Genomic DNA, 25,568 nt, shown 5'->3' on the forward strand with positions numbered 1-25,568 from the left:
CAAACACGGTCGCCGGGCTGGTAATTGACGTAACGTCGTCGTAGGTTGTAGTGTCGGCTGTCGGTACGCTGCTGGTTCTTGATCCCTAGGCGGGCGAGCTGTCGGGCTTCTTCGGCGCGCTGAAGATAGGTAGCGACGTCAAGATTCCTTTCGTCAGTGACGTGCGGCAGTATGGCGTCGAGGGTCGTCGTCGGATTCCTGCCGCAAACCAGCTTAAACGCTGTTATCTGTGTTGTTTCTTGCAGCGCCCTGTTGTAAACGAAGGTTACGTACGGCAGAACAGCATCCCAGGTCTTGTGTTCGACGTCGACGTACATTGCTAGCATGTCGGCGAGGGACTTCTGGATACAGCTCTGAGGGAACAACAAGAAGGTAGTTGGCGCGGACTGGTGAGAAGTTCTTTACCAGTAGGCTGTTTTGAAGCGAGAATGAAGACAATCCTCGCCTAAATGCCCTAGGGACAACGTCGGTGTGCCCTTCCAAATACTCGACGAGGCCTTTTAGCTCCGGGTCTGCTCGTTGCTGTTCAGCGAAGTCTTCCGCGCTTATTATTGCAAGGAAAGCGTCGTCATCCACATCATCTTGCGGCGGTGGGTCAATGGGGGCACGTGATAGGCAATCGGCATCAGAGTGTTTTCGTCCTGACTTGTAGGTAACAGTGATGTCGTATTCTTGTAGTATGAGGCTCCACGGCGCCTACCGTCCTGAAGGGTCCTTTAATTTCGCTAGCCAACACAAGGCATGATGGTCGCTGGCGACTTTGAGTGGCCTGCCAAATAGGTAAGGGGGAAATTTTTCTGTAGCCCAAACAATGGCGAGGCATTCCTTTTCGGTTGTAGAATAATTGCCTTCCGTATTTGACAACGACCGGCTAGCGTAAGCTATTACGCGTTCAAGACCGTCTTTTCTCTGGGCTAGGACTGCACCGAGGCCTAGGCTACTGGCGTCAGTGTGGATTTCGGTATCGGCGTCATCGTCGAAGTGCGCAAGTACTGGGGGCGACTGCATGCGTTGTTTGAGGTCTTCAAATCCATCGGCCTGCGGTGTTTCCCATTTGAACTCGACATCACATTTAATTATATGTGTCAGTGGCTCAGCGATGCGTGAAAAGTCCTTGACAAAGCGCCTGTAGTAGGCACACATGCCAAAGAATCGACGCACTGCCTTCTTGTCGATGGGCTGTGGGAACTTTGTGCTGGCAGCAGTCTTCTGCAGGTCGGGGCGGACTCCAGACTTGCTGATGACGTAGCCTAGGAACAGAAGCTCATCGTAAGCGAAGTGGCACTTTTCCGGCTTCAAAGTGAGACCTGATCATTTGATGGCCTCTAATACTGTCGCAAGCCGCCTAAGGTGGTCGTCGAAATTTCCGGCGAAGACAACGACGTCATCCAAGTAAACAAGACACGTCTGCCCCTTCAATCCTGCTAACACCGTGTTCATGACGCGCTGAAACGTTGCAGGCGCCGAGCACAGTCCGAATGGCATGACCTTGAACTCGTAGAGGCCGTCTGGCGTGATGAAGGCGGTCTTTTCACGATCTTTCTCGTCGACTTCTATTTGCCAGTAGCCAGACTTGAGATCCATCGACGAGAAATATTTAGCGTTGGAGAGCCGATTCAATGCATCGTCTATCCGTGCGAGGGGGTATACGTCCTTCTTCGTGACCTTGTTAAGTCGACGATAATCGACGCAGAAACGTAGGGTTCCGTCCTTTTTCTTCACCAAGACTACAGGAGATGCCCACGGGCTTTTCGACGGTTGTATGATGTCGCGCAGCATTTCGTCGACTCGTTGCCTAATAGCTTCCAGTTCTCGCGTCGAAACTCGGTAAGGGCTCTGGCGGAGGGGTCGAGCGCACTTTTCGGTGATTATGCGATGCTTTGCGACTGGTGTTTGTCGAATCCTCAATAACGTCGAAAAGCAGTCGTTGTTTCGTCGGAGCAGACTTCTGAGCTGTTGCTGCTTAATCATGGGGAGAGTTGGATTTATGACGAAGTCTGGTTCGGAAACTATGTTCGTCGGGGTAGGTGCGGCAGAATCCCAGAGGACAAAGGCATTGCTGGTTTCCAGAATTTCCTCGATGTACGCGATCGTCGTGCCCTTGTTGATGTGATTGAACTCCTGGCTGAAATTTGTCAGCAACACTTTCGTTTTTCCTCCGTGCAGTCCAGCGATCCCTCCTGCGACGCAAATTTCACGGTCTAGCAGTAGACGTTCGTCACCCTCGATGACGCCTTCTACGTCGGCACTCATTACAGAATAATCTACCGCCGATGCCCTTACGTGTAATTACGCATAATTTACGTGTAATTACGTACTACTCTACCGCCGATGCCCGCCGATGCCCTTACATGCCTTCTACGTGCCCCCTCATTACGGAGTAATCGGCTCCTGTGTCCACTGAGGCGGTGACTGCGTGGCCGTAGAGAAGCACGTCGAGGTCGGTGGTTCTTTGTCTTACCTTGCAGTTAGGTCTTGGCGTCGGATCACGGCTGCGTCGCGTTGAACTAAAGCTGCAACGTCGCGTCGTATTTCGTCGGTGTATTCTTGACTTTATGGCTTCGTCGGGATGGCGGCGTCTCGTTGATATATCGTCGAGATCGTCTTTCCGGCGTCCTCGTCGGCGGCAGAGGATCTTCGTCAGTTCGACGAACAGCAAACGCACCTCCAACGGTTGCTGCCTTTAGTTTTCCGGATATGAGCTGACGGACCGGCCCCGGGCGGGGCCAGTGTATGGACGGCGCTGCGGCGACAGGTAGCGGCCTGGTGATGGCGAACGGGACGGTCGTCGAGGGCTCCACTGTGTGGCAGCGAGATAGTCGGCGATGTCACGTGGTCGTTCGCCTCTCTGTGGGCGCGATGCGTTGATGGCGAACCCTCGCAGTCCCATCTCGCGGTAAGGGCATCGGCGGTGCATGTGCCCGGCTTCCCTGCGGTGATAGGAAAGCGGACGGTGGTCGGGGGCGCGCCAAACGTCAGTCTTCCTTGGAGCGCTGCGTGGGGTGACGGGTTGGCGTGCTGGCGGCGGGGGTGGTGGTGGACGACGGAACTGTGTCGTCACTGGGACCTGCCGTGGGCGCGGAGGGGGAGCGTGACGGCAGGCTACAATGGCGTACGTCATCGCTTGCGGCTGGGGCGGTTCAGGGGCTACTTCGTGTTATTATTGGAGCTCCTCACGTACGACGTCGGCAATCGAAGCCACTTGAGGCTGTGATGAAGGGAACAGCTTCTGTAGCTCCTCTGGCACGACCGCTCGTATAGTCGAGCGCAGGTCTTCGGTGGCCAGTGACTGAACACCGGCGTAGTTTGTCGAGTTTGTGCGGCGGTTGAATTGCGGGTTTCGCATTTCCAGTGTCTTCTCGATGCTGGTGGCCTCGCGAAGAAACTCGTCGACGTTGTTCGGTGGGCGTCGTACCATTCCGGCGATGAGTTCCTCCTTTACACCACGCATCAGTAGGCGGACTTTCTTCTCCTCGGACATTTCCGGGTCGACGTGGTGGAATAGGTGGCTCATTTCTTCTGTAAAGATGGCAACATCTCATTTGGTAGCTGCACTCGGGCTTCCAATAGAACCTCGGTCCTATCTTTCCGGACGATGCTCGTGAAGGTCCGTTAGAAGTTACTTCGTAACAGCTCCCACGTTGTAAGGGTCGACTCCCGGTTCTCGAACCACGTGCTCGCGGCATCTTCCAAGGAGATGTACACGTGGCGCAGCTTGTCCTCAGAGGTCGAGTTGTTGAAGACCGAGATCCTTCCGAAAGTCTCCAGCCAGGTTTCTGGATCCTCCGACGAAGCTCCACGGAAGGTGGGTGGCTCTCTAGGTTGTTGAAGCACGACGGAGGACGCTGGTGCTGCCGTTGTGGTCGTTGACTTGGTAACGATCTTCCTGGTCATCTCAGACAAACGTCCGTGCTCCGGGGGCAGTCCTTGCAGCCTGCGGCTAGCTCGCTGGCCCTTGGCGACGGTGATGTCTTCGTGGTTCGGGCTTGGATCACGGCTTTGCGGGGCGTCTGGTACATGAACGCACAAGCATCTCCACCAAATGTCGCGTGGTGGTGACGGTCAGTAAAGCAAAACGGTGAATGGTGAAACTAGCGTTTTATTGGGCCAGGTTGTGCCTACAAAAGCAAGTTACACTTAAAGAACGGCGACAGCGGCGAACACAGTCGGCGATCGTCAAAATCTGATGAGCGGGTCAAGCGTGTCGGCTTTTATACATCAGTCGTCGAACGTTCCAGAGTAATTGCTGGGACCCGCGTGTCTTCCACAAAGTTCTATATTACTCGCGTCGCGCACACATGCAATCAGATTACACAAGCTTCGGTGACAGACAGCAGATGGAACCATCGATAACATTCCAGAAACTTCCGATACATGCAGGCGCGTCCTGCGCTGTGCGATAACATTTGTTAGGCGGTGAAACGTGGTCGCCCGATAAAGATAAACAAGTGCACGTGTCAATATAGCAGAAGATCCCGGATCCGTTTCGCGACCACCGCGGTCGCACTCCCATATAAGCGGAATGAAAGAATGCCCATTTGCTTAGATTTATGTGCAGGTTAAATAACCCCCAGATGGTGAAAAGTGACCCGCAATATGCGAAGCTTTACTGCTGTGTCAATTCTTGAAAGGGTAATGGGTTCCTTCACATCTTCGTGAGGATGCATAGGAAGGCATGGGGGTTAACCACAGGTAGTTCCTGTTGGCTACCCTGCTCGAGGGGAAGGAGTAAGGGGATAAAAAAGAGAAAGAGAGTGGAAGGGGGCGAGATGGAGAGAGAGAGGGAAAAGGAAACGCGCACAAACAAACCGCGTGCACTATAGAGGGGTAGGGAGGCGGCGTTCTTAAAATCTGTCGTGAAGGCCCGTAGGGCGCAGAGACCTTAGTAACGCGAGTAAGGCCTTCAGCGTGCATGTTCTTTGGGACCACTGACCTAAAGTCATTAGTTCTGATAGTGGAAGATTGCGGGCAAACGCAGATAATCAGTGGGAGCGTCTCATCGCTGCTGCAAGTGTCGCACGTGAGACTGCTGGCCATTTCTATATGGAAGGCATACGAGTTCCTAAATGCTACACATGGTGAAAACTTTTGAGGCCCACAGTGGAAAAGTACATTCACGGGAGATCAATCGCAGTCTAGCCGCAGCGTCTGTTTGCGACAGTGCCGAGAACATCAGGAAAAGAAGCATCTCTTACATTCCCTTGTGAATGGGGTGCGGAAGTGGTCCATGACTTCATGTAAAACGTGATGAGGTTGCGTGCTTGATAGAATTGAGCTATAGCAGTTCCTTTCTCTTTAAAGAAATTAATTTATCTTAATAGAAGCAAAAATGTGGTTAGTGAGTGAGCATAAAACTGACATTTATGTCATATTTCCTGAAGTAAATTTTACAGCAAGTGACTTGCATGTGACATGACACAATGATAATAGAATATATCTAAATTCATTTAAAGGAATTTTTTTTCTAGTAATCTTTCTTTTCAACGAGAGAAAAATGAGGAAAAAGGAACTAGGCTGCTTTCTCAGTCAGTGAGCGTGTCTGAATGGCGTTCGTGTACCGTTTTCGTTCAATGTGTGACCTCGTGAATTTGAGTGAATCTTTTCTTGGTTCTTCTGAGTGTACAGTCATCGACTTGCAAGAAGTAATCATGTGCTCGTGTTCTGCGCTGCGTACAACGTCATTTTTGCTCATTTTCTTTACGTTTACTGACCAATAGCTGCGTCCATGCGCAGGTAATGGGCGCTGAGTATAAAACTGGACGTTCAAGTACCGCAGCTACACAAGCATCGTGCGCTTTGACTATGCGTGCTTAAGGTACGTGCTCTGTAATCTGCAATGTGAGGCTGCGCTTGACATAGGCAATGTTTTATTTTCTTTGGTCGTCATAGCGTTTCGACCGTTGTTGATTTTCCTTTTTCCTACATTACTGTCGCCAGGGTTTAATTTGATATTTGTGGGGATAGCCGGCCCTTCGGTGGAATATTTTCCCAGGCTCACATAATTTAATAAACACCAATAACATCCATCCGACTTCCATTGCTCCGCACTTCATCTTCACTGCCTGACACAAGACAACGCAGCGAAGATAATGAATGGAGCAATGGAGGACGGCGGAAAGACAGGCTAACAAATATGATTTCCTCGCTTGCATCAAAAATCTACAATAGCTTTCCGAAATCAATGTTGATATATAATCCCATGAAATGCGCCATCTTACTTCTTGACGAAAATTACTCCTAGGCATTAAAATTATAAAGATTAGATATGCCTACGAAAATTACGCCTGGGCATGGGTCCAAGGGTAACTTACATGGCAAATATGACGAGAAATCAGCCAAATTACGGGCAGTTCTTGCCTCTCAGCGCCTTTATGAGACCAGATTTAGACAAGTAGGTAATGTTTACTGGCTTCTCCGTGATTTTATCGGTCACAGACGTCTCAGAACTCAGAGCCACTTGCACGCACGCACGCACGCACGCACGCACGCACGCACGCCTGCACCCACCCTCCCTCCAAAAGAACACACACATAAAACGAGGATAAGATTAAGTTGAAGCTGAGGAGGGGTGGGGGGGAGGCGTGTTCGAGCACGCTGTAACTCTGGTTGTTTTGTGAGATTTCCACGAGCAGAGTGAAGTTTGCAGCACTATACAAAACCAGTCGGCTCCGTTTGTCGTGTCGTGCGAACGTCCTTCAACAAGACAAAAAAAGAAAAAGCGTCCAAAAACAGCTGTCACTGCGCGAAAGAACTTCTCACTAACTGTGATGAACAACGAATAATTATATCATTACGTGCGAAATAAATCAACAGGAAAGGTCGGCAAGACGCGCGTGAAGCACCACGAAGCAGTAAAACAAAGAGGACGTTATGACACGACCATGGATGACACACTTCGGTTCCCAGTGCGTGCAAAGTCTGGAAAACCTGTCTCGACACTACGAAACCCTAAAAAACACCCGCGACACGCACGCACCACTGCACTCTATTGAGTGACAGCCTTTGGAACAGCTTTTTTTTTTTTTTATCGAGTGTGCTGCTGGGCGTCATCTGTTTCCCTACCCATGCTACCCTATTCTGCTTCTTCTTAATGACGTTTATTTATTTATTTATTTATTTATTTATTTATCGTGCACATTCAGAAATTACGCTCGAATAAGTCCTATTCGCGATTCCTGTCTCCTTCTGCGTGTCGTTCTTGCGATTACATAAAACTAACTAATTTCGCTCAAAAGCAGGTGTCAGCGCTGTTTCTGTGTAGGAGAACGCTTACACCCTGTCGCTGAGACAGCTGAGCAGCAAGCATGCGTAAGAATGAAGATCAAGAACAGAAAAACTTGAATCCTGCGTTGCGTATCAGCTGTTTCGAAACGTAAGATGCCGCTTCGGTAAACACTAGCCTGGCCATCGCGATGAACTTTTTTTTTATTTTTTGAACGTCGCGAGAAAAAAAAACCAACTTTCAAGACACGTCTATTTTTTGTTTGTTTGTTTACACTTACATTTGATTGCGATGAAAAAAAAAAAGGGGGGCATCTACTGGCCACGGCTGGTCACAACCAGCTGCTGCCGCGATTGATCTTTTCGAGCGGTTGACGCTCGTAACTTTTCGTTTCTTCTGTTTTGCAATAGCGTTCGCCCTAGAGCGTAGGTAGGCAGCGGGAAATTGAAGCCCATGAAGGCGACGACAGTTGCAGCTGCTATCGAGCGCCACCAACGGGCTACGATAAACATGCGCCGTTTGCTCAAGTAATTTTGGACGAGACGCTGCATGACGAAAGGCCTCTCTTGCGATTTCTTCCTCGACGCTGTGCTCGGTGCGCCTAGAAGCGCATTATATTCCGCACCGCTCGTGTCGTGCTGTAAGGACGTTAACGCAGCCATTTTGCATTGTTCGTCTATCTTCTGCGCGCTCTTGGATACTTCCGATGCGCCTGAACGCTGTGGTTGACGACGCTAACCTTGCGCCGTGGATAGGCTAGGTCTTCCGTTCCCCGGCTTATACAGTACTGACGAGATAACTGTGCCGCCTCCGCAAAAGCATAGTTCCTGTATTGCGTTGCATATCTCTATGAAAGGATGACAGCGAAGCTGTTTACCTGACGGGCCTGTATGAATGAGCCGTATTCGTGGTCTGATAGGGCTGGGCTGACTAACCTCCGTAAAGTGAACGAAAAAGATAACCAGCGATGATACGGTGCAGAAGAAAGAAAGACACGTGATTTCACCGCGCGCCGCACCTGCGCAGTAGATGAGTGATGCCGTACTGGCCGTCGTTGCAACCGACTGCGTATGCTTTCGTCTACCCTCAGTACGACGGCGCGGCAGTTGTGGCGGGAAAACACGGGCATGCATGTGCAGTCGCGGTGTGTAAGAACCGGATTGTGCGTTGAAGGTGTAGACCAATGCAACAGTTGCAACTCTAACAAAAATGGGAAAAGTTGGAAGACCGCGCATTGTGCGCACGGCCGAAGAACGAGCCGAGTACGAGGAGAGGCGTCGACAGTAGAGACGCGACTACAACCAACCACAACGTGCCCGTGCGAAGGCGGAGAATGCGGGCAGCGACTGCCTCCGAAGAATGTCAGCGAGAGCAGATGCGAGAGTGTAATCGTCGGCGTGGAGCGCAAGCTGCCGATGAAGGTCGCGCACTGGAGGCCGCTCGTAAGCGTCAAGCTGAGTCGTTCGTGTCTGCGTCCAAGCGGCAGAAGCGTGAGTTGCCACCTCCTTCGAGTTTCACCGGAGCCCCCGAATCCCTAATTCAGGACAATGTTTCCGGACGCGGAATTTGGCTATAGTTGCTCGGTCTGCGATCGACAGCTTCGCTGGCTAATCCGCCACCATATGAATGATTTGGCCCGAAATTTTTTTGCGATGGTGCTTCGCTTCGGTTATCTGGCCAGCGCATGCGCGCAAATTTAAAATTCGCAGAGATGACCTGCACGCTCGCACTTTTGCACGCTCGTAGAAGTTTACAGTAAGGGCCAGGTAATGGCGTGAACCTAAAACTTACTTATAGTATTGTGTCTGTGTGGCGTGTTTGTCTTTAAAAAAAAGCAACAACGTTATTATTCTCCAACGACGACAGCCTACATGGGCTTATCTTATGCCTACGAGGATTGATATTTCAGAATTTACTGCTCAATTCCTAATTCGGACAACAAAAACAACAAAGATATATAAGCCAGTGGCGATAAAATGCTGTATCTGAAACCGCTAATTTAAGCTCCGTCTTGCTGTAGAATTTACTCATGCTCATGAATCTTGCAAGCAGGGCAAAAATTTACCGATGTGCCTACCAAAGGAAGCCCATGCTTCCGTGTCTCACTCCATCGCAGCTTCTGTTACGCATACCATTAAAGCTTGTTTTTCTCTTACGCTTTGCAATTCAGCTGCCTGGAGATTTAAAACTTCCCTAGCTTTCTTTTATGCATGGGCCGATGCAAAGCATAACTATACGTGCCGTGCGTATTGCACATTAGAAAAGCATTAGAGACAGGGTCCGATTGCGCACATGCACGGATATCGGAGAGACCAGTGCGATCTGCGCACAGTGATCGAAGTAACTGAGTTTCGAAGTACGGGTTTTAGAGTGCGCAATATTCGGTCTTTCCAAATTCTAGGAATTATCCTTACATTCAGAGGCGTGCTACAGTGGCATATGCACGAGACTCGGCAGGTATTTTCTGTGCGATACGAGCTCCACAGAGCGCTCCGATTCTTAGTGGGGGGGGGGGGGGGGGGGTAGTGCGTAAGGCTGCTGTAAAGTCGTGCCGACCCGAGCACGTAAATGGAGCCCAAGTAAAAATATGAGATTTCTCGCGACACTATAACGGACAGTTGCTAAATGAGCAAAAAAAAAAAAGATTTAGTTTCAGGAACTATTGCTTTAGGGGCATCATGGGTCCATGCCTGAGTGAAAGTGGTGCTTCGTAGAACAATCTGAAAATCATTGGTCCACTCCTCAGATGTTCCATGAAACCTCCATTAACAGTCGTTGGGACGGATAAAGCAGCGCAAGCTTCTTTTTTTTTTACGTTGAGAAATGCACGTATTATCTCCGACTACTTCAGTGCGCTACATGTAAACTCTGCCGGCATGATGGCTTCGTTTCTGTAAAGGAGGGTTCTTCCCTCTCGATCCTTCTCTCTTCCTTCTCTACTGGCCATCGCCATCCTGGTTTCGCTGGATAAGCGACTGCGGACTTCTGCTGTTGCTCATGAGGTCGAGGCTTCGTTCCCAGCCGCTGCTGCCGCACCCTGATGATCGCAAGAGCACCGGTATACGCCGATTTGCTTGCACATTAAAGAACCCCAGGAGGTGCAAATTAATACGGAGCACACCACGGCAACGTCCTTCATAATCGAGACGCATATTTGGGAAGTAAATCCGCATGAATTTGTTATTACAGTGCATTGTCTCAATACGCATTGAAGTTCCGCATCTTAGAGAGCTGTATAACGCACATGCAACGGTTTTCAAAAAAGACGACAGACCATTGATATTTGCGAGCATATTTTGTGAGCGTTTGATGAAGCGGACATGATGGCGGCATTTTATTCAAAAACGAGTTCGTTCGTTCGTTCTTTCGTTCGTTCGTTATTTCTTTCTCTTAAACCCCTTCCTTTTCTTTCTTTTTGCTGGGTATAGCACCATTGATTTAACGGATGTTTCTCTTCTGCGTTCTTTAGGAACTTGTTTTAGTTCGCGGCTACTACTTCAGGATATCGGTAGCGCACCGATTACTTCCACCCGTTATTTGCCTGAGCCATTTTTTTTTTCTGGCCGTTTGTCCTTAGGTTCGATGTGACGCTGCCCTGGGGCCCATTCTTGAGCGACGCTTCAGCGCACATGATGGATCTGCAAACTCTAGCGCTAGGCTGGAGTTCGCGGGAACGTTTCTGTACGCAAGAGCGAGGGTCAAACAGATGCAATAGTGATGAGATTATGGGGAACTTACCTGCCATTAAATACAAACAGATCAAAGGAAAAAAATATTTGTTAACCTGGGGCTGAATCCACAAAGCTTTTCATCCGTGATGGGGGCGAAATGCGAAAACACCCATGTGCTTAGATTTAGGTGCACGTTAAAGAACCCCAGGTGGTCAAAATTTCCGGAGTCCTCCACTACGGCGTGCCTCATAATCAGAAAGTGGTTTTGGCACGTAAAACCCCAAATATTATTATTATTATTATTATTATTATTATTATTATTATTATTATTATTATTATTATTATTATTATTATTATTATTATTATTATTATTATTATTATTTTCATCCGTAAGTGCCGTTGCTAATGGCCGAGCACCTTGGTTAATAATACGTCCGACACGAAGCGCGAATACGAGCCCTTACAACCTTAAGATCTTAGTCAACAAATAGTGACATTGGTTCTCATAGTTGGCGGCAATACTGTTGCAAATTTAGTCGTTATATTTTGCATATTAACACGTTCATTTCACTCTCTTGGTGAACCTAGCCGTACTTTAACTTTAGGAACTGTGCCTATGCGAATGAAAATATGTCGTTCTAGTTGTTCTTTGTGTAGTTGTGCGCTAACAGTGTAATACATATATTAAGTGCGAAACTTTGTTTCTTGGTAATATGCGTGTGGAGCATGCCAGTGGTAAGATTCTGATTGGTTTTAGTGAACATCAAGTGATTCTATTTCATCAAGTGACGATCACTTGTTGTAGGAAGGCCCGATTACACATGTCACCAGTAGGCCTTTTCGATACCAAATCAGGCAATTGATAAGTTCACTAATTATTTGCTTGTTTCCTACAAACATTATATGTCTTTGTGGTGTGTTAGAGGTAAAACCTATTTTTCTAGGCTTCAAATTTCGGTATTGTATTAGGAATACCATCCCCCACCGGCCGGTATATAATTCGGTATTGGGATATTTCTGGTTTACAATATCGCCTAAAGCACCCCTCCTCTACCTTAAGATATGTTATGCAACTTGGGCTTGCAGGTGCTTGGAACCAGAACGGACTGCATGGCTGGAGGCCCCTTCATGCTGGGAGTAACGAATGTAATTTCGCTGACCTTTTGGATTATAGGCGTTAAGCTGGCCTTTCGAAAGACTTCGCATTTCTATTTTAGAGCACCAATATGCGTTCTTGCGCGTGCATATGCGAGACTGTTGCGTCGTCTTTCATTTTTATCATCTCAAGTTGAAAGCCAGGTAGGGAATGATTAAGTACCCGCCGTGGTTGCTCACTGGCTATGGTGTTGCTGCTGAGCACGAGGTCGCGGGATCGAATCCCGGCCCCGGCGGCCGCATTTCGATGGGGGCAAAATGCGAAAACACCGTGTGCTTCGATTTAGGCCCACATTAAAGAACCCCTGGTGGTCGAACTTTCCGCAGTCCTCCACTACCGCGTGCCTCATAATCAGAAAGTGGGTTTTTGCACGTAAAACCCAATAATTCAATTAATTTAATGATTAAGCCTATTCGGACAAGCGATTTCTCAGACTGGGGCCAACATTTCGAGAAGACTTGTCTACGTCAGGGCAAGGAATAACACGTCAGCATTGTCGAAGGCAGGTCACCTCACCAAAACGCTGGCTCTAGCCTGAGCCATCGCTTGTCGATAACTTCAAGTCTCCATCTTTCAATTAGCATCTGTGTTGTTCGGTTGCAGTGCAGTCGGAAGGCTATCCTGACATCTTTCGGGTGTCATATAGTGGATGTCACCCACTCACTTCAAAAAGGAGCTCGCGTTCGCAAGTCTATCCGGGTCCTTACGTCGGGTACTCGAAGTCGTCGAGGCAGATGTCTTCGGAGAAGCGGTCGCAGCGCGGCTCCTCCGGCTTGGGACGGCTCACGCGGCTGGGCAGGTTGGCGCTGCCCAGGCCCATGGGTGGCCGCGGTAGCGCGTACGCTGACTCGTGGACAGCGTTGTTTGCCGGTGGCGCCGGCGCGCTAGCCTGGTGCCCCACAGCTCCCGGATACGCCGGCCGCACCACACGAAGCGGCAGGGCAGGGGGCGGTTGCATCGCTGGGTAGCTGCCACTCTGTGGAAGAAACAGCGGCCGCCGCGACCAACGTTAGCGCTCAAACGAGATGCGCCAGGAACGATAAGCAGCGTCGGAACAACCTTTCCCTTTTCACTGGCGCTGGTATCGTATAAACATATTAGGCCTACCGGAACAGATCTAGCAGTCTTGTTGTTACTCACCTTATCGTAGCACGCTTTAGTACCCTCTGACGCCGTTGGCTGCCATTGATGCAGGAGGAGTAACCTTCGCTACTGCACCCTTTACACGTACCGACTTGCAAAATAGGTTTGAGGTAATCTTTCTCAAACTTTCAGCGATGAGGGAACCGAAATTCACTTTTTTACTTTGTCCTCGCTTTTGTGCAACTTCATCGTTTACTTCTTTTATTTCATTATTGACATGACTGAATACGGAGACGGCAGCTACTACTTGTCAGGTGAGAGAAATTGAAATATATCGCAAGACGCTGAGCATAACAAGGGCAAAATAAACAAATAATAAAATTTAATAAACATGACAAATTCGAGATATACAAAATATCAGAACAGATCATGGAACACATTCTTAAATTTCGCTGCCTTAACAATGACGAATGCTCCCACTCGAGCAATCTATTTAACTACATTAATTAGGGCTCGCACACGTTATAAATTGTTCCCTCTGTAACCTATAATGTGTTATAAGTGTGTTATAACAAAGTCGGGAAAAGGCTTGTTTTGTTCCTTGCTTGTCGGAGCAGCAAGGTGGGTTGGACTAGAGGTGAACTAGCTCTCACATGTAAATTTGGTTTCGACCAGTAATTTCACACCATTCAATGTCTTAAAGTATTGAGGAGAGCAAATGAATTCGTCGGAACGGCGACGGCATAAAGCTGAGGCTGCACTTTTGTTCACTTCGGGTTCTACAGAGTTAAAGTGTAGCACTGACGACAACAGGGGAGAGGAAAGACGCGCACGCACGCGCGCACGCTGCGTGTGTCAGTATCCACCTTATGTCTTGATATACTTTGCATCCCGCTTCACTTCCGAAGTATAACGTACCATTAAATCCGCCATAGAACCCTAGTCCCTGTCCCAACACTCTTTGGTGTACCACCTAAACTTGTCAGGCACACGTAGCCGTTGTACAACTTCTATAACACGGCGTCGTTGTAATAATGCCTGAAAACGTGGTGGCGCAAATGTAAACCTTCCTATGACGCGCGTGCGGAAACGACGCTCTGGGCGGTGAATTGCGTCATAATAGGGTTTGAATAAAATTAGGGACTTTTATTGAATGTATTGAGCTACGAGGAGACCAACACTAAATTAAAAACCTAAAATATCGGGTAATGAGATTACCTTATCTTTATGGATATATATTCGTGAGAAAATGAGACGAAACACAACACACGATCAGTGGACCCAAGGCGATCAGTATCACGTTTCCAGAGCTCTGTTTTATCGTGGGCGGCGCCTTGTTCTTGCCTCGCTCAACTTTGACGGCATTCGTGCGCATGTACGGAATGTAACCTATAGCGTATATGTATGCGTATACATAAATGCTCACTAAGGAGACTACATACACCGCCCACGCTGAATCGGTTAACCGCAGCGCCGCTTCCGGCCACGGTGAAGGATTTGGAGCCTGCCATGGAAGGTTCCCCGTAGAACGCTACTGGAGCTGCGGGTTGACTAACCTGATTTTGACGCGATGGCGTGAAGGGCCCGGTGGCGCAAAAAAAAAATCCGGCGTCGGCGTCCTACGTGCTGCGTCGACCATCGTTTCAGCAAAAATTATTTCGATCCACGCATACCCAACCACACGGGCCTAACCACGCAGGTCATCCACGAAGCGCAAGGAAGTTACTGAATTAATAGAATTTCTCAAGGCAAAATATCTCAAGGCAAATTTCTCAAGGGTGCGTAAAGTACGACTTCACGCAACATACAGACGGGATAGCGTCCGATTGTAATATGAATATACGAGAAAAGAATTGTGTTACCCTGAAACACAAAACACAAACCCCTTTCGCAAATATCAAAGGCCAAAAAGGGGCACGCCCGGTTCCTTGCAAAAGCTCCATAAGGCGCTCACCTCGGTTTCAACACGGTCCACGCAAGAGGCGACGTACCAGTAAGCTCGCCTTCGTGCATAGCGTTCGCCACCAGCGTTTCCAGGTAAACATTACGGTTACATACGCTGCAGTTTCCGGGAAGCGTGAGAAGCAGTCAGACATCTTTGAATCCTATCGCGGTCCACTCTTAGAGACGATGCTTAAGCTTCCTCCAAACTTTTGTTTCACTTGCCTCTGGCCTTTGCACCGGAATACGGACAACCTCTTCGTCCTGGCTACTGCTGTCTTCAGCGGAGGACAGGGACGGCGGGAAGACGGCTACGGGTCCGGCGTAAGGGAACCTCCCTGCAAAGGCGATCATCATCAACATAGAGAGAATGAACCACAGAAAGAACACGGAAAAAGGCACTAATAAATCATTTAATATAATGGGTCGCTATTTCTGACGAAACCATCGAATCCGGCTTAAGAGGAAGCTTAAGTTCATCTAAATACATGCACAATAACAAATGTGTACTAACTCTAAACACGCACGGTATGCGCACCGAAATAACTGACGCAAGACCATGACAGCGACAGCTACGAAAGTTCATTTCATGCTGTTTTTGTGTCGACTGTCTTTGTGTCGTCATGTTTATTTGCCTCATAAACTCGTCAAAAAGAAAGCTTCATTTGTCCACATCAACGATTCGATCTTACCTCTTAAGGGTGTGCACCATAAATGGGTGTGTCATGCGACAAACCCGCATCATTAAGGGTGTAAAATTCTTAGTGATGGAAACAGAGAATTCATTTAATCGGCATTGACTTCACGGAATTTAATGGGATTTATGGCATTTAAGGGAAACTTAAAATCTACCGACTGAAGATTCAAGTACGTAACTCAGCAATGCAAAACATTAGCATAATTCTGTTAAATGCACGCCTTGAGATAACTAAATCGGACAATATTGATGTGTTTATTATACATCGCCTTGAAATATACCACTGATTCGTGAGTGGGACATTTTATTGCAATTATATGGGTACTCCAAGCGAATCCTTGCCAACGATGTCGCCGTGAGGTTTCTTATATATTTAGCTATATGTATGCTACATGTCATGCCATGCTTTATGACATGCGGTCTGTGCGGGTTATATTGCAACATCATTCTATCACTAAAGTTGCTCATGCCAAGTCTTACATTCTTCGCAAAATTATTCTTCGAAATTTTGAGAATGGCAGCCCACAAACAAATGTCATGAAACAAAACATCGACAGCGCATGCCATTTATCTCAAATCTTATACTTAAATATTAAACGTGCGAAACAATAACAGAGCTCAATAATGAAAATGATGTAATTTTATTGGCGCGGCTGTGCCTAGCCTCCGGGATCGGGCCAGGAAAGAGATTTTAAACATACCCGATACAGAAAAGGGGTGATGAAGTCTCTAAGAAGTTGGTTATAATATAATTAATGAACGTAAATGAAATTGTCCGATGGCAGGATTCAAACGGAGAACCTCAGCACAACAGCTCGTTTTTAGTTGGTCAGCTTACGTTTCCTTGAATTCATACTGCCACTACAGCTACGAGTCTTACACTTCGTGTAATATTCTAACATGTTACTATCGCATTTATTGTTGTATTTGAAAGGGAAAATTAGTGTTGGCCCGCAGGTAAAAGTTCCATCTAGCATCTGGCTGTCGAATCCAGTCATCTCAAAGAAAGTTGCTCATTTCACACATGTGACAACAGTAAAAGACTAGTGAGGTGACTACCGTCTTCGTATAACCGGTACAGCACGTTCGGAAGAACATCTTAGGGACGCCACACGGCTCAAATTCAGCTATGAAAGACACAAGCTCTGATACTTTTACTATATCAAACGTCCATACATCCATGCGACGTAAGAGCTAATAGTCATGTTCAAGGACACTTCCTAATGGCCTGGTATGCTTTATTATCGCTGAACGCTACGACATGCAATACTTATGGCACCTAAATATACCTATGACGTCTTCACCCAGATCACACCTATGTCGCGAAACAAGACAAGACTACATCGACACAAATTACAGGTAAAGGAAGCATGTCTTTTCAACACAGCCCTTTTCACCGCGATTCCATACCAGCTCTAGCGTTAGCCGTGCTTATCCAATGGACGGTTTTGTCTTGTATTTCAGCAATAATATCACTTTCTCTACTGGCTATTGCAATTTCTTTGCAACAAATGCTCAGTGTTCTCGTTTTTATATGTAATACACCTTGGTCAGTCGATTCTTACGACATGGCTGTCTCGGCTTTGGATCATTTTATGCAGACATCCTTTCCAAAGCGGAAGAGAAGATATTTTCCTCCATGGTACGACATATTCCGCTGTACGGAGCACTGATTGACATGAAATACGAGGTAACGACACTGTCGAGACATTTTGTAATGTGTTTCGTCCCTGTGCCACCTTGTTCCTTCCTAAAAGCACATTGCATGCGGCGTAAGGAGTAGCCAACTAACACCCTCACGCACCTTTTGGCTGTTTTCGCATAATGACTGGCGTAGCCTGCTCGATAACTTTTCAACTGGTAAACAGTACTTTTAGGGATTGTTAGAGTATACCGTGTGTCCCAGCTAACGTTAGCCAAGCTGTTCAAGGAAGAAAGACGATTTAAAAAACATGGTAGAAGACCTGCAGTGTTCGGTAGTCAGAGTTCTGAACACTGAACACCGTGGGGGGGGGGGGGGGCTGCTGCGGCTGCGTATGGCGCCGCTGCGCGCAGCCGCACGGCCTCTATCTGAAAAGCTATCCCCGATAGGTACACAGTCTAGGCCCATCGAGGGCTGATGACTTCGTGCGCGCTGTGCTTTCGCCTCTTAGTCCAAGTTGAAGAGAGAAGCAGCACGAAGGGCAATTCGCTCGCTGCTGCTGCCGCCGCTTTTTCTCACGCCAGCCTTTCGACAGCGAGTGTCCGCGGTCAAGTGAGGTGCGTTCAGGTTTGCCCGGGCGCGCATGACACATGCTTATTAATTGGGTTAGTAAGCGAATGTTTGCAAGTTTAAACGGCCGATTTAACTACTACCTTTACTTCGTAAAGCTGTCTAAAAATTTTCTATGGAAATTGATGCTTCGCCTTTCTGATGAAACTGCGACTTTTCTTCCCTAGAATACAATGCAGAATTTCTGCTTACTGTATGGGTAATTACAGAAAAAGAAAGCTACTCGAGACATTATTCCACCCCACTGAGTTATCTCACTTTTCCAAAAGGCAAACAAGCCAGAGGTTCACAAATTGATAGAGAGCTGAAGTGTTCAACAGTGGCCGAACAATGAATATGAACCTTAGCCTGGAGCCAACTTTTTGACGAGCGACTTGTCTTCGTCGAGGCAACGGTGCGCCATTTTTGAAGTGTAGTAATATTTGGTAACCATGCACACTATATGTCGAAATATCACGCTGGCTCCCGAATACTTAGAACGTACTAACAACTCTGGAAAGTAACGTAGCGGCAATCTTTGAAGGAATATGATGTTTGTTCGGAAAGTTCGTGAATTTCAAAAATATCCACTGCTTGAAATTACCGGCAAATTCGGAAATATTGTCGCCTTCCGAATAATTGCTTCCTTAGTCTATGCACCGAATCCGGCGGATCTGTCGCCGATGTTCTTCGACTGTTGATTTAGAATGTGGCGTAGTTCTGCTTAAAATTTTTCTTGTTTCATGCAAGCGCCCTGAAATTGTTGAGTTTGAGAGCATAGCAAATCATACGTTCAGAATAGATGAAGAGACACGAACGATCCTTCTGAGCAAAGGTAATCTCCAGCGAAAATTATGCCCGTTTTCGTTAGGTCCCTTCACTTTGCGCTCTCTGATCTGCAAGAAAGGTAAACGCCAAAGTGGCCCATTTAATACACGTGTCACTTTAAATGATTTTGAAACTTTCATAGAAATGTCCACCCAAACCTGCTGCTTCTCGAAGTTAGTTTCAGCCCTGCAAAAATAATCGAAAAGCGCATTCAGCACGTATTTCCACAAATTAATATAGCGCAAGAGGAGATGACGATAGATTACAAAAATTTGCTGACATATTTGTAAACATAGTGTTTTGCACAGATAAGACATATTGCAAGTGTTCTGTCAAATACACATTCATTTTAAGTTATTGTTTGCCGTGCAAGTTGATTTTCCGACGTACAAGTAGACTTTCCGTACGTACAATTTACCTAGAGAACGTGTACAGCAGCCATACTCACTTCTTACAGGAACCACAAAAGGGTTTCTGAAGATCCTCCTGAAAGGAACTCTCGGACTCTCCTTGAAATCGGCCCTCCTCGATGGGACGTTTCCTTCAACGAAATGTGGTATGGCCACAAAGCGTACTACTTCACCGCCTTCATCAGAGCCACCGTGCCTGCCTTCGTACTTTACAGACTCTGTTTCGTTGTTGGCTATTTGCGGTGATGGTATATCGGGTACTTGACCCTTAGGTAAATGTACCCTTACGGGCACATCGTTTACCAGGCGCCTTCGACCATTTGGCGTTTGAACCGACTGAGATAGTTCCAACTCGTCCTTCTCGACTGTCTGAGGCACGTTGTCCCTAATCACAGATGGAAGTGGACGCAGGGACAACCTCGATCGAGGCCCGAACCCTGGTGACAAGTCATCGGTCTTGTAGCGTAAGCTCGGTGGTCTCCGACCCAGTCTGGAAAGGGGAGTGGACAGCAGCGGGCGGTTTGTTGTCGTCGAGGTGGTGCTTGTGCTCGTCTGGCCGTACCAGGACGGAACCTTGCGCTCGCCGAAGACGAAAGGCCGCCTAGTCGACGTTGTTGTAGTCGTTGTCGTCGAGCTACTTGTAGAGGAAGACGTGGTGCTGGTCGTCGTCGCCAGCACAGGTCGACGTGGAATGATTGGAGTGTACTTCCTCCCGGGCAACGCGGGCCTCACGTAGGCCCTTCTCGGTGACGTCGTCGTAGGCGGCGTGGTCTTGGTCGGTTTGCTTCTATAGCCACGAACGAGTGATGGAAGCTGGCGACGAGTCACGCCAAACTTTCTCGTAGGATGCGCGGTAGTGGAGGCCTCGGTTGCCTGCTCGGTAGTGAACAGCGTGCGCTCTTTTACCGTAGTTTCCTGCTTGGGCCTCAGCTTTCGTCTCCTTTTTGCCTGCAGCCTGGACCTCTTGGGGAAGGGAGGGCTCTCTGGTACAGCCTTCCAGGCGCTGGGGCTTAACGGGTCGACCTCCGGTGGTTGGCCGCGTTGGTAGTAGGCGGGGCTCGTAGGCAGTGATGCCGTAGTTGATGGAGGAGGAGGAGGAGGCGGTGGCGGAGTCGTGGTTGTTGTAGTGGTCGTCGTCGTGGAAGTTGTCAAAACAACGGCTCGAGGTCCTGCAGGCGTTGTTGTTTCCCAGTCGGGAGAGCTGACAGAATTGATTACTTTAATGAATGACGGTGGTAATAGGGAATCAGTGAGGCGAGGTCTCTGTTTAGGAGCCTCCTGTGGCCTGTTCTGATGGAGCTCGGGAGCGTTGGATGCGGTGCTGTGCTGGTACACAGGCCAAGGAATACGATTTGAGCTGTCACTCGGCTCTCTGTTTGGCCTGTCTATCTGTGCGGATGTTCCGGTGATGGAATTCAGGCTGAGCAACACCGCTACCGCGGCCGCCAGGTTCTTCTCGTGGCATCTTTTTCGTCGCAACTGGAACAAACAAAACAAAAGACGGAGATATAATTATTTAATAAACATGTAGAGCTTGATTCTACAAAGAGCAATTTACTCTAAACTGTTTTACTCGGCTAAAGCTAAGAGGGAGCAATAGGAAAACAAAAGGATATAGAAAATGCAACAGGAAATGCAGAAGCTATGCAAAATTTTAACATCGCAATACATATTGCATCGTATGCGCTTCGTATATGCATCATTTAATATATGTATGCATTATGTGCTCATATAAACATAAAGAAAAGTATTGAGCACACAATGAAGGACAGTTTTTGCAATGTGCTGCTCATATTCGGACGTTTATTTGCTGAAATAAAATAGTTGTGGCGCAGCTGTATCCGAACACCGCTGTTATCGACGCATATGAAAGTGCCCTGCTGAATTTAAATAGCTGCTACAGATCTTTGTACTGAGTAACTGAGTAATTCCAGACGGGGTCTTTCGTGTATATAGAAGATATTAGCGGCCTTGAGGCTCAAGTAGAGGGTGGATCACTTTCTTCGTTAAAACAAATTTGCATTTGGGCTATCACACATGCATCAAACGCAACAGAAGAGGGATCCGTCACTGATTATATGCTTCGTCACGAAGCACAGCAATGTTCCTCTTCTCTACAGAGGACGATCGCATCAGAAGGAGTTTACAGAGTTTGTACACACTTATATGAACGCAATGTCGTCACGGACCCCTAAGCATTCACTGGCGTAAATTAGTGCATTCTAACAAATGACAGAGTAAAGACCTCATGCTTCTCCGACATGTTCACGTCTTCTGAAGATCATGTTATGATGCTTAATGAACCCTCAAAGACTACCGGTTGTTGGCCATAACTGCAGAATTTTTGGTCTTACAGTGGCCTCTTGTCAAGGAAGTCCCTTGTCCTTCACTCTCTGTCGATGAACTGTGCTCGGTGTTTACAGAGTTAACGACTTACTGAACGTAACTTTATAACACGGGCAACCGACTGAGTAGCTTATGCTCAAGCTCTGTGACCGCAAGTTACATCAACAGTGAACTGGCCGAGCGGTCAACATCCCAGTCGCGTTTCCTTCTGTAACAAAAGTCCTGCTTACTTCAATTTCGCTTTGCCCGCTTCTCAAGAAACTAAGGCTTCAATTGCGGCTTGAAACTTGGGCGGCATCTGGTGCCCCGTGCCCTCATTTTTCAAAAGCTTGCGTAACATCGCGTGTGTATGTGTTACGATATTGACTTGATTTATTCACATGAAACGTTGGCAGTTTCCAGCAGGATTTTACAACATAAATGTGTGCGTTAGAGACAGAGAGAAAGGAGGAGAGTAAAGCCACGTATGCCGAGCAGATGCACGTCCAATTTGCTACCCTACATAGGGAAAATGCGATTATGGGGATCAAAAGAAAGAGAGAGAGAGAGGGGATAACACTTAAGCTGCCGGCTTATTTGAAGGAGCACATCGAAACTACAGTCGCTGACTGAGGTGTCTGCGAGGCGAAAAAATAACACTTGCAATCAAGGGAGCTACGCAGAAAAGCTCCAGTTTGGCGAAGTTCGACGCCTCTGCGAACTCTGGCGACGCCCTCAGAGTTAATCGTATGAAGACATAAAATTCAACCGTCGGCACGCCTGCAGTTTCATTGGCTTATCTAGATTCACTTGGTCGTTGCCTCACGGACGGCTGAAAAACAAGGACTCACGTGGTAAAACCATCTGTTTCCTTTTTTTTTATTTGTTTATCGTTCCACCCAGTGCCCAGTGCACCTGTGCAAGTAAGTTAGAAAAAAAATGTAATCTCACGTATTTTTATTACTCATTCTCTGGTAGTTTATAAGCACTTCAGTAAAGCAGTTTATTGACTATGCTTTAAAACAACATGCAGTTTATTACATTTTGCCTTGTACCACAAGGAGACAGTGGAAAGACGGATAATTTACAAGAGCGGAGAAACGCCACTGACGCGCTCCAGAAAGGAGTGGCAAGCGGCTTGCGCCGAGTGTGCAGGTAGATAGATGGACGGTCGCGGTATTGCTATATTGCAATATTGCCTTGATAACAATAAGCGGCGCTGGCGCGTAACATTGCCCGTCTTCTGTGTTTAAAACTAGGAAGCCGCGTGAGCAGGGTGCGCTCATGTTGACATATGTGCCTTTATTTAGGGCTTTTATTGTGCACTACTTTCGCGCGTTCGGCGCTATTTTAGAACACTGACCACCGTCGAGCAAACTCGGGTGAGTGAGAAACCCGGGTGAGTGAGAAACTCGGGGAATCCTGCATAGCAACCCAAGTGAAGTAACTACCACATTGAAAAGTAATGAAGCGCTAATGCATTTCTTACAATGCCCTTAAGAGCGCTTTGAAATGCGAAACATTTATTTGCCTAGTCGGAGCCAAGGTCAAACGGGAGACCGTCCAAGGTCACAGAATTTGTCGCCGATGCACGCGCACTCTCATGCGTCTGTTCGCTGGCCTCTACAGGCTCGGTCCCTCCTTGCTCCAAGCGCATGCGTGCACTCTTCCATGCGCCTGCTCACACGCCGCTACTCGAGAAAGAATCAAGCGGCAGAGGAGCGTAAAGCGGGAGACATACGGTCCGATTCCGGTCCGATTCCGTGTCCGGTCCAGCGTCCGACATGCCGGAACGGCAGCAGCAATCGAGGTCTTTTGCCACGTCGAAACGCCCGATTGGACGTCTGGCGCGCGACAAAACTGGGCAGGTTTTCATCGTCCGACGCATCCGACAACCGCACCATCGTTTGGCCGCAGCCAATTATAGCGCAGCTGGCATGTGACATTCTCTGACGTTCTCCACAGAGGCGGTGCCGGCGGGTCGGTTTCTTGCCGACTAAAATTCGTTCCCGACACGACATAGTTACCAGTTCAGTTATATTACCTCGAACGTGTGCCTGTTCTGCAAAGGAGCCCCTAGTACACTAGCACTAATACTGGCGAGATCGGGAGCCGCGACTCGAGGGCATTTCGGGGACAGACAGCACAACTGACCGCCCGAGCGAATCTGCTCGCTTGGCTTCGCAACGGCTGCGGCGAATAAACCAATTGTATTTAATTACGGGCGATCTAAGCCTACAATGCTAATTGTTTTGGCAAAAATGAGCGATCTTCGACGAGCTCCGGCTGGATCGCAAGCGCCGTCGGCCGCAGCGTCCGCTGTTGCGACTTTGAGGTGGTCCCGTAGCGCTCGTCACCCGTTTCGTGACATAGCGTTGCCAGCTCTCTAGTTGGTAGCGAAATCTCCGAGTCAGGCGTCGCTGAGAATAACAAAAGGGACTTTGTACACTATATACAGGTCATTATACAGGACAAGATCGGATCGGCACGGGGGCCGAGAGCTAACAGCAAACGCGACTGTTCCCGCACGGCAACGTCCGGCGAGACTCCAACGCGTAACACATCTCACTCCACTCGAGAGCGGCACTCGGCTCACGGCGGTTTGGTGGATCCGGTCCTCCAGGCAGCGGCGTCGGGGCTTGTAAAGCCCCGACAAACGATTGTCACTCAAACGGCCCAATACAAAGCCAGCACTCGACCATCGTCCGAGAGGTCCAACCAGCGACCGCGCTGGCCACCCGCTTCAAATTTGCCGCTCGAGGTGACCTCCAGGGGAAAGGTAATACGGCGCCGGGCTGTCTAGCACTTTGTTGCACGTTTGGACATGTCGCTCGCCGATGATCCTCCACAGGACTCCGCCGCATGGCGGCGCAGCATCTTGACTTTTCAAGGGAGCGTTAGGGCGCTGTGCCTTTCGGCGCAGCCCCGGGTTTGTCCAAAGGGCGTTGACAGGATAATATCTGCATCTTGTAGATTCGGAATCCGGACTGGTCGTACGGGCACAACACCGCCGAGCTAGGCCTACCGCGCTTGCGGAGCCATCACTGGGCAACGCGCTGGGGTGAAGTGTTTCGTCACTCGTACAGGCATTTCACTGACAGCGTTAGCAAGAAGCGAAGCAGTGTTGTGCAAAGTTGTTTATATTACGCTTTTCGACGTGGATATGAAGTCTTCCGAGCGTACAAGCTTGGGCACTGGATCTGGGCGGAGCTTACGCGCCACTTGCTCGTTCGGATGCACATACCGCGTGCCCCGAATCATCGTATGCCGCACCCCGTTAGCATGCCGGAGCATGCATTGCCGCACGTCGGATCGGATGGCGAATCGTACCGTGTGTCTCCTGCCCAAGGCTGCAGAGGCTCTGGAAGAACTGCAGAGGTATGCGATGCGTGCCGAAGTGGCGAGGCATGGATGCCAAGCTACGGGCCGGCGAGATACCCGCGGCCGTGCAGCGCGAGAAGCGAGGGAAGCGACGCGCGGCCAGAGAACAGGGGCACGGCACGCAAACGGCCGCTGAACAGGCTGCCGAAAAGGCCGCCGAAACCAAGCGGCACCGATCGGCGGACCGCCACTTGCGGGATGCAGACGCGTAGGCTACTTTCAAAAACACCTCGTTTATGACGAATCTGGTGCGCCGTGTAGTGTCTGTAGCCGCCCTTGATTCCGATAGTACGTCGTCAGGGTGTTGCTGCCCTGGAATGTGGCAGTCCTCGAACGAGTGTCTCCCGGGAGGATGCGAGTTCGTTGGAGCTTTGCACCGCGTACAGGGGAGAAATGCTTCGCACTGACTTAGATAATCAGTGAGGATGGTTTCTGTCTTAATTCTTTAAGAGAAAAACATCGGTAAAGGTGTTTCCTCTAGTAAAACTTCATTTGGGCCTATAGTTGGTACATAAAGCGCAAACACCTAAGACGAACCACAAAAGGAAGATACGACACACACTGGTGCTGTGTATGCGCGTGAGAGCGCCAATTTTTTTCTAT

The 25,568-nt window shown here is 48.5% G+C and overlaps 1 protein-coding gene across 1 annotated transcript; it reads right to left on the reverse strand.

The window, feature by feature from the left end:
- Positions 1-12,752: 12,752 nt before the first annotated feature.
- LOC142584379 (uncharacterized) lies at positions 12,753-23,370 on the reverse strand. Its single transcript, XM_075694556.1, has 4 exons — positions 23,326-23,370; positions 19,298-20,738; positions 15,299-15,411; positions 12,753-13,025 (listed from the first exon to the last, which is right to left on the reverse strand). The coding sequence occupies exons 1-4, from the start codon at positions 23,368-23,370 to the stop codon at positions 12,753-12,755; spliced, it is 1,872 nt and encodes a 623-aa protein (XP_075550671.1).
- Between the last annotated feature and the right edge of the window lie 2,198 nt (positions 23,371-25,568).

Source organism: Dermacentor variabilis, chromosome 1 (assembly GCF_050947875.1).
Source record: "Dermacentor variabilis isolate Ectoservices chromosome 1, ASM5094787v1, whole genome shotgun sequence".
Lineage (NCBI taxonomy): Eukaryota > Metazoa > Arthropoda > Arachnida > Ixodida > Ixodidae > Dermacentor > Dermacentor variabilis.